This window comes from Pseudopodoces humilis, chromosome 29 (genome assembly GCF_049639895.1).
Source record: "Pseudopodoces humilis isolate 2021_Gansu_Grassland_sample_001 chromosome 29, ASM4963989v1, whole genome shotgun sequence".
NCBI classification, from domain to species: Eukaryota; Metazoa; Chordata; class Aves; order Passeriformes; family Paridae; genus Pseudopodoces; species Pseudopodoces humilis.
In genome coordinates, this window is record NC_142228.1 from 792,379 (window position 1) to 801,013 (window position 8,635).

Genomic DNA, 8,635 nt, shown 5'->3' on the forward strand with positions numbered 1-8,635 from the left:
GCCCGGATCACCAATCAGAGCCCGTGTTTCTGCCCCGCCCCCTCAGCGCAGCCAATCGCCGCTCTCCACATCGTGTGGCGCTCCTGCGCGCGCCGTGCCTCGCGAAGGCCCCCGGGGCTGGGGTGTCCACAATAATGCCTGCGCCACGCCGCGCTCCGCCGGCCCCATCCCGGCCGAACCGCGGCGGGCGCGGCCCCGCGGGGGGCTCAGAGATCGCGGCGCGGAGCCCCGCCCGCTTCCGCGCCGTTCCCGGCTCCCCTGACCCGCCTTCCCCCCCGCGGCGGGTCCGGCAGCGCGTGGGGCGGCGCGGGGCGGGGCGGGCGCGGCGGGGCTGATGAGGCCGCCCGGGGCGCCGCGGGATGTGGCGCTGGAGGTGCCGCCCGCGCTGAGCGGCCCCGCCGCCACCATGGCAGCGAGCGCGGCCCCGGGGCTGCCCGAGCGCCTCCGCCTGCCCGTCTGCTTCCTCGGCGTGTTCGCCTGCTACTTCTACTACGGCATCCTGCAGGAGAGCATGTGAGGGACGGCGGGGCCGGGGGACACGGGCCGGGGACAGCGGCGAGGGACGCGGGGCCGGGGGGACACCCGGGGCTCTGGGGAGGAGGGACCGGGACAGGCTCGGGCAGCCGGACCCGGCCGGGGCGCGCCGCTCCTTCCCCGTGCCCTGCGTGCTGTCACCGGTGTCTGTCCCGCTCTGTTCCCGGTGTCACCGGTGTCTGTCCCGCAGCACCCGGGGCCGCTACGGGGAGGGCGCGAAGCAGGAGAAGTTCAAGTACGCGCTGACCCTCGTGTTCATCCAGTGCGTGATCAACGCCGCCTTCGCCAAGCTCCGTAAGTCCGGCAGCCCCGGGAGCCGCGGGAGCCGCGGTCGGTCGGTGCCGGGGGCCCGGGGCAGCCCCTGAGCCCCGGTGCTGTGCCGTGCCCGCAGTGATCCGCCTGCTGGACGCGGCGCGGCCGGACCGCACTCGGGGCTGGCTGTACGGAGCCTGCTCCCTCTCCTACCTGGGCGCCATGGTCTCCAGCAACTCCGCACTGCAGTTCGTCAGCTACCCCACACAGGTGGGAATGGGGACACACGGGGGACAATGAGGGGACACCGAGGGGGGGACAGTGGCTGTGACACCCGGGGGACACCCAGGGGACACCCGGAGGACACCCAGGGGACAGTGACTGTGATTCCATGGGGACAGTGGCTGTGGCACCCAGGGGACAGTGGCTGTGGCACCCAGGGGACACCCAGGGGACAGTGGCTGTGACACCCAGGGGACAGTGGCTGTGACACCCAGGGGACAGTGGCTGTGGCTCCCAGGGGACAGTGGCTGTGGCTCCCAGGGGACAGTGGCTGTGACACTCAGGGGACACCTGGGGGACACCCAGGGGACAGTGGCTGTGACACTCAGGGGACACCTGGGGGACACCCAGGGGACAGTGGCTGTGACACCCAGGGGACAGTGGCTGTGACACCCAGGGGACAGTGGCTGTGGCTCCCACCCCCCTCTCATTTCCCTGCGGTCACTTTGGTGTCCTGGTCACTGCTGGGGCCCAGGGAGGGGCTGAGAGCGCTCAGGGGAGGGACAGAGACCCCCTGGAAGAGGGGAATTCGTTAATTAGGAGGGAATTGGGGTAATTGCCTTGGAGGCAGGTGCTGAACTGTCCCTGCTGAGTCTCAGCGGGCCCGGGGGAGGTTTGGGAGCTCGTTTTGGGATGAGCATCATTAACGCCCTTCTCCCCTTCCCAGGTCCTGGGCAAGTCCTGTAAGCCCATTCCAGGTAAGAGAATTCCCATTTTTCTGTGGATTCCTGCGGATTCCTGTGCCTCCAGCAGCCCTCACCTGTCAGAGCCGCCTGGGGCTGGGCTGGCTTTCGTTCCAGGAAGGGCTTTGGGGTCGCTTTGCGCTGTTCCCTCTCGCCAGGCACCATCTGGGGATGGCTTTGTAGGGGGTTAACTCCTGTGGGGGGGTTTGGGGGGCAGTTTTTGACCTCCCCTGTCCCCAGTGATGCTGCTGGGGGTGACCCTGCTGCGGAAGAGGTACCCCCCAGCCAAGTACCTGTGCGTGCTGCTGATCGTGGCGGGGGTGGCCCTGTTCCTCTACAAACCCAAAAAGGGCACCGGGGACACCGAGCACGTCTTTGGCTACGGGGAGCTGCTCCTGGTGAGTGCGGGGACCCCACGGGGCTGGGGGGCCTCAGCTGGGGGAGCACGGCTGGGATTTACACCTGGGAGAAATCCTGGGGCTCTCGGGTGGGATTTACACCTGGGAGAAATCCTGGGGCTCTCGGGTGGGATTTACACCTGGGAGAAATCCTGGGGCTCTCGGGTGGGATTTACACCTGGGAGAAATCCTGGGGCTCTCGGGTGGGATTTACACTGGGATAAATTCCCAGCTCTCAGGTGGGATTTACACTGGGATAAATTCCCAGCTCTCAGGTGGGATTTACACCTGGGAGAAATCCTGGGGCTCTCAGGTGGGATTTACACTGAGATAAATTCCCAGCTCTCAGGTGGGATTTACACTGGGATAAATTCCCAGCTCTCAGGTGTGCCCTGGAGCTGTAGCAGGCTGAGGTGGGGGGTGAGAGGAGCCTCCCTGTGCTCTGCACCCCCCTGACAATCCCTGCTGGGAGCTGCTGTGAAAAGGGAGAATTGGCATTTTCCAATGACAACGGGGCCTGACGGTGTCCCCTGTCCATCCCTGTCCATCCCTGTCCATCCCTGTCCCTCCTCTGTCCCTCCTCTGTCCCTCCTCTGTCCCTCCTCTGTCCCTCCTCTGTCCCTCCTCTGTCCCTCCTCTGTCCCTCCTCTGTCCCTCCTCTGTCCCTCCTCTGTCCCTCCTCTGTCCCTCCTCTGTCCCTCCTCTGTCCCTCCTCTGTCCCTCCTCTGTCCCTCCTCTGTCCCTCCTCTGTCCATGCCCTGTCCATCCCCTGTCCATGCCCTGTCCATCCCCTGTCCATCCCTGTCCATGCCCTGTCCATCCCTGTCCATGCCCTGTCCATCCCTGTCCATCCCCTGTCCATCCCCGTCCATCCCTGTCCATCCCCTGTCCATCCCTGTCCATGCCCTGTCCATGCCCTGTCCATCCCTGTCCATCCCTGTCCATGCCCTGTCCATCCCCTGTCCATCCCCTGTCCATCCCCTGTCCATCCCCTGTCCATCCCTGTCCATCCCTGTCCATCCCCTGTCCATCCCCTGTCCATGCCCTGTCCATGCCCTGTCCATGCCCTGTCCATCCCCTGTCCATCCCCTGTCCATCCCTGTCCATCCCTGTCCATCCCCTGTCCATCCCTGTCCATCCCCTGTCCATCCCCTGTCCATCCCCTGTCCATCCCCTGTCCATCCCTGTCCATCCTGTCCATGCCCTGTCCATCCCCTGTCCATCCCTGTCCATCCCTGTCCATCCCCTGTCCATCCCTGTCCATCCCTGTCCATCCCTGTCCATCCCTGTCCATCCCCTGTCCATCCCCTGTCCATCCCCTGTCCATCCTGTCCGTCCGCAGCTGCTGTCGCTGACCCTGGACGGGCTCACGGGGGTGGCCCAGGACCACATGAGGGCTCACTACCAGACAGGCTCCAACCACATGATGCTCAACGTCAACCTCTGGTCCACGCTGTTCCTGGGGGCAGGTGAGGAGCCAGGACGGATCCAAAACCGGCTCTGGGGCTCTCTGCAGCTTGGTTTTGTCGGGGGTTTCTGTTTGGCCCTGCCCTGGAGGTCCCAGAGCCGCCCCTGCTCCAGCTGGGAGCAGAAACCGGAGCCCAGGAGGGCTGGAGCTGCCCCTGCCCTTGGCCCTTGGCACTGGAGGAGTTTTAAGGTCCCTTCCAGCCCAAACCTTCCCAGGATTAGGCAGCAGCACTCCTGATTAATGGCTGGGGACTGTTCTGGTGGAATTTGATCCCAGTTAATGATCTTTCTTTCACTAATTAACCAGGAGGGCGACTGCTTGTCCTGCTGGTGTTTTTCCTGCTGTTTGTGGAATTCACTCCCTGTTTTGGGGGGTTCTGAGCCCAAGCTGACCCCAGGTGGGTGGGGAATCCTCATCCCAGGCTGTTTTCCAGGGATCCTGTTCACGGGGGAGCTCTGGGAGTTCCTGAGTTTCACGGAGCGTTATCCCAGCATCATCTCCAACATCCTCCTCTTCGGCCTCACCAGCGCCCTGGGCCAGGTCCGTGCCCTGGGCTGGGTCCCACGGGGTCAGGGACGGGATCTGGGGTGGGGTTTCCTTCCCTGGGAGGGGCTGGGATGGAATTCCCGGGGAACCTGTGGCTGCCCCATCCCCGGCAGCGCCCCAGGCCGGCTTGGAGCAGCCTGGGATCGGGGGAGGCGTCCCTGGATGAGCTTCAGGGCCCGTTCCAGGATTCCACAAACCCAGTTTAAGCCAGGAATAAGCAGGATTAGAAGCAGAAAGCTCCTGGGGGGTTCCCCTGTCTGCCTGGGCCGGCAGTGACGGCGGCTCTGTGCTCTCGGGGCAGAGTTTCATCTTCATGACCGTGGTGTACTTCGGGCCCCTGACCTGCTCCATCATCACCACCACCCGCAAGTTCTTCACCATCCTGGCCTCCGTGGTGCTCTTTGCCAACCCCATCAGCCCCATGCAGTGGGTGGGCACCGTCCTGGTGTTCCTGGGTGAGTTTGGGGAGGGAAATCCCGGGATTCCTGCCCTGGCAGCTCCTGGAAGCCGTGGGGACGGGACACGGGCGGAGCGCGGGCTCCTGTCCCCCCAGCCTCAATCCAGGGGTAAATGTGGGGATATTCAGCTGGTTTTTCCCGAAATTCCTGAAATTCCTGCTGGTTTGAAGGGCACAAACCTCGTGTTTTGTCTCCTCCCAGGCCTTGGACTCGATGCCAAATTCGGGAAGGGGGTGAAGAAGACGTCGCACTGAGATTGAGCGAGCGATCCCCGCAGTTGGAATGAACTTTTAATTTATTGTCTTGTACCTCAGAATCTGGTGTGGAACTGGACTCAGGACAGGGAATCAGAAGGAAACCATGTGGAATTTATTTTTGGGTTTGGTTTGTTTTTTTAATTCTGAATTGTCTCTAAAATGTAATCCTTTAGTTTGAGGTGTAATTCAGCTTTTTTTGTGTAATCGGAGCTGCCCCCTGGAGCCGAGCAGCAGCAGCAGATCCTTGCCTTAACAGGAAAACACAAATCCTTCCTATCTTTATTAAAGAAAACAGGACAATTCCCGCTTCTCCAGGACTTTCTGTGGGGATTTGGCTGCTGGGGGGGGACCCAGCTCCGCTCTGCAGGGAGGGAGAGGAAAGATCCTGGGATTAAAGCCTGGTTGGAGGCACCCCCTGTGGCCTGGGGCCTTTTCCAGAGGGTGGGAGCAGCCCCTGGGATTTCCTTCCTCCCCCCCGGGATTTCCTTCCTCCCCCCCGGGATTTCCTTCCTCCCCCCCGGGATTTCCTTCCTCCCCCCCCGGATTTTCCTCCCCCCCGGGATTTCCTTCCTCCCCCCCGGGATTTCCTTCCTCCCCCCCGGGATTTCCTTCCTCCCCCCCGGGATTTCCTTCCTCCCCCCCGGGATTTCCTTCCTCCCCCCTGGGATTTCCTTCCTCCCCCCCGGGATTTCCTTCCTCCCCCCTGGGATTTCCTTCCTCCCCCCTGGGATTTCCTTCCTCCCCCCTGGGATTTCCTTCCTCCCCCTGGGATTTCCTTCCTCCCCCTGGGATTTGCCCCAGCCCTGTCCTGGCTCCCAGGAAAGGAGAATTCCCCAGATTCGGGGCAGCTCCTCTCCCATCCCATGGGATCCCCAGGAGGCTCCAGGGCCGTGCCAGGAGGGATTCCCAGAGCAGCTCTCTTCATTCCTGACCCCTCTCAAAAAACCTTTGGGATGTTCCTGCCTGGATCCAGCTGGGAACGAGCCCTCAGGAGGTTTATTAAGGATCCGGGGTGGGATTCCAGGAATTCCCATCCTCTGCTGCTTTTTCTTCCCCGAGGCCCTTTGGGAGAGGGAAGATCCCGTTCCCTGGGGTTTGGGATTTGCTTCTTTTTCCCTCCGCGAGGCAGGGCTTGGATTGGGGGGGAAATGTCAGGAAACTCCTCCTGTCCCCAGGGAAGGGCCAGGGATGCACCAAGAGCTGCCAGAACATCCAGGGAAGGGCAAAAGGGGTTTGAATTCCTGCTGCCAAGGCCCGCGGGGTTTATTCCCAGCGGGAAGTGTCCGAGGGAGCCCCGTCCAGCCCTGGCTGCAGCCTGGGATCCCGGGAGCTGGGAATGGATGGGATTTACGGTCCCTTCCAGCCCTGGCTGCAGCCTGGGATCCCGGGAGCTGGGAATGGATGGGATTTACGGTCCCTTCCAGCCCTGGATGCAGCCTGGGATCCCGGGAGCTGGGAATGGATGGGATTTACGGTCCCTTCCAGCCCCATCCATCCCACGGCTCCCGGTGGAAGCTGGAGGCAGCTCAGAATTCCCAAGGGACAAATCCCGGTGCCCAGGGTCCCCTCGGGGCCGGCTCAGTCCCAGCTTGGAGCAGACCTTGTGCAGCTCATGGGATGCAAATCCAGGGGAAACAAAGATTTGGGGCTTTTCTCGGCCCTGGGAGCTCCCTCCCTCTGCCTGCGCAGCTCCGGGATAAGGAGCTCTATCCCAACAGGGATTTTGGGGCAGGAGTGAGGCTCTGGAATGTTCTGGGGCCGGCCTGGCTGGGCAGGACATTCCCGCAGGGAATTCCCGGGGATTCCTCCCCTCCAGCTGAGGCCGGGGATGCGCTCGGTGCCTGGGCAGGTGCGGAGCGCTGGGGCCGAGCGGAGCAGCTCCCAACCCATCCCATTTCTCCTCCCTCCCGGCTTTCCTTGGCTTCAGATCCCGGTTCCAGATTCCCAGATCCAGTCCTCGGTTACCGGCAGGGGGAACTCTGCTTCCAACCATTCCCAACCGAAATTTCCCGACCGAAAGCGGCTCCTGTGCAATCCCTGCCCCAGCCGCAAACACGGCTTTTCTCCAGCTTTTCCCCCATTTTCACCGCGTTCAATCCTTCCCGGCCGCCAGCAGAGCCGGGTTTGGAGCTGGAATGCTCCCCCTGCTCCTCCCGGGCAGCTGGCGTGGAAAACATTCCCTCTGGAATTGTGCCCGCAGCTGCCCCGGGAGGTGAGGCTGGGCTGCGAGCGGAATTTGGCAGCTCCGCTCCCTCTCCTTTCATCCCCGCTGCTTCTCCCAGCTCCTCCTGCAGCTCCAGCAGCAGATGGTTCCCAAAAAAAACCCCAAAAAAAGCCAAAAAAACCCCAAATGTTTGGAGAGGGAGGTGGAGGGGACGGGATTTTGGGATGTTTTGGAGGGATGGAGATCATTCTGTAATTCACCGCGGAGTAAAGGTGGGTTAAGGAATTGTTGTTACTCCCTTGGGATCTCGGCGTTCCTTTGAAACCCCCCGAGGATGTTTTGGGGAGAGCGAGGAGAGGTTCCCAGGCTGGTGAATGATTTGATGGTTTAATGATCAGCTTCCCTGCAGGTTTGGTTTAATTGTCCCCACATCCGACCAAACACCGGGATTTTCCCTTGATGAAATCCCTGTTTGGAGCCCCCAGGAGGAGCCTGCAGGCAGCCCTGGGGCAGGAGCAGAGACCTCTCCCCACGGCCAGCAGAAAAACTCCGCTCCAAATCTCCCAAACCCGCCGTATTGCGAGGTAATCAAGCCCTCATTAGTTAATTTGTTGTGTTGTGGGGGTGGCCCTGGGCTGGTTGGGGTCGGGAGGGAGCCGGGCTGGGCTCTGAGCTCCCACCAGGACCAGCTCCTGCTTGCGGGGCTCGGAATCCACCGGGGGGACTCGGGGACAACACCCCCAGCCCACAGCTTTGGGGAGAGGGGAACAATCCCACAGCAGGATCGGGTTTTAATGAGTCCGGGATCAAAAGCAGCCTGGAAAACAAGAGCAGCCTCATCAGGAGCCGCTGCTAACGAGCACCAAAGCTCGGGGCTGGGGGAGCTGCTCGCTCGCCATTGTCAGTTTAAAGGCTGAGTTCCTCCTCTCCTCCAAAATCGGCTTTGATGCGTCTCCAATCCAGGTAAAAATAGCAAGGCAGCAGATTCCCTGCAATTAAAACCTCCAGGGCAGGGTTTGTTCTGAGCAGGGTTTGTTTTCCCCCAAACAAAAGTGGTTTTTGATGGCAGCAGCAAGGACTGAGCGAAGGTTTCTGGAGGGGTTTGGGAGTCAGGGGAGGAAATGTGGGTGGGAAATGGCCAGAGCAGGGAGCTCGGAATGTTTTGAGAGGGGACTGTCCCTCCACAGCAGCAGGAATTCTCTCATGGAAGGGCTGATCCCTGGGGGTTTGGGATCTGGGAGCCTCCGTCACAGGATTCCAGAGTGGGTTTGGGATGGAGGGACCTCAGAGCTCATCCAGGGACATCTCCAAGCCCCTGCCACATCTCCAAACCCCGTCCAGCCTGGCCTGGGGCACTTCCAGGGATCCAGAGCCAGCCACGGCTGCTCTGGGAATTCCATCCCAGCCCCTCCCCAGCCTCACAGAGAAGGAAAATCCTGTAACCCTCTGGGTCCTCGCCTTGAACCTTGGAGATTCCCCAGCTCTTTTCTGCAGGTGTATAAAAGACACCGATATTTGGAGAGACACAGGTATTTTATTTCTGCACACAGACAAGCTGCTGAACCCCAAGGTGTGGGGCTGTTTCCCTTCACT

The 8,635-nt window shown here is 61.7% G+C and overlaps 1 protein-coding gene across 2 annotated transcripts; it reads left to right on the forward strand.

Annotated features, from left to right (window-relative positions):
• The first annotated feature begins 330 nt into the window (after positions 1-330).
• On the forward strand, positions 331-5,180 carry SLC35B1 (solute carrier family 35 member B1). Of its 2 annotated transcripts, none has more exons than XM_005532463.3 (9): positions 331-513; positions 725-828; positions 926-1,056; positions 1,736-1,766; positions 1,992-2,149; positions 3,492-3,618; positions 4,051-4,157; positions 4,465-4,618; positions 4,823-5,180. In XM_005532463.3, exons 1-9 carry the CDS (start codon positions 335-337, stop codon positions 4,873-4,875), a joined length of 1,044 nt encoding a protein of 347 aa, XP_005532520.2. In that variant the 5' UTR covers positions 331-334; the 3' UTR covers positions 4,876-5,180. The 2 variants fall into 2 exon arrangements, with proteins under 2 accessions (XP_005532520.2, XP_087924308.1); XM_088068182.1 differs by having other exon boundaries at positions 1,992-2,055; positions 3,491-3,618.
• Positions 5,181-8,635: the final 3,455 nt, after the last annotated feature.

Excerpts from the sequence above, each read along its gene's own strand:
- SLC35B1 (XM_005532463.3), top strand. The coding sequence starts at position 335 with ATGAGGCCGCCCGGGGCGCCGCGGGATGTGGCGCTGGAGGTGCCGCCC. Across the intron at positions 829-925 it reads CGCCGCCTTCGCCAAGCTCC|TGATCCGCCTGCTGGACGCG; the intron begins GTAAGTCCGGCA and ends CCGTGCCCGCAG. Across the intron at positions 1,767-1,991 it reads GTCCTGTAAGCCCATTCCAG|TGATGCTGCTGGGGGTGACC; the intron begins GTAAGAGAATTC and ends CCCTGTCCCCAG.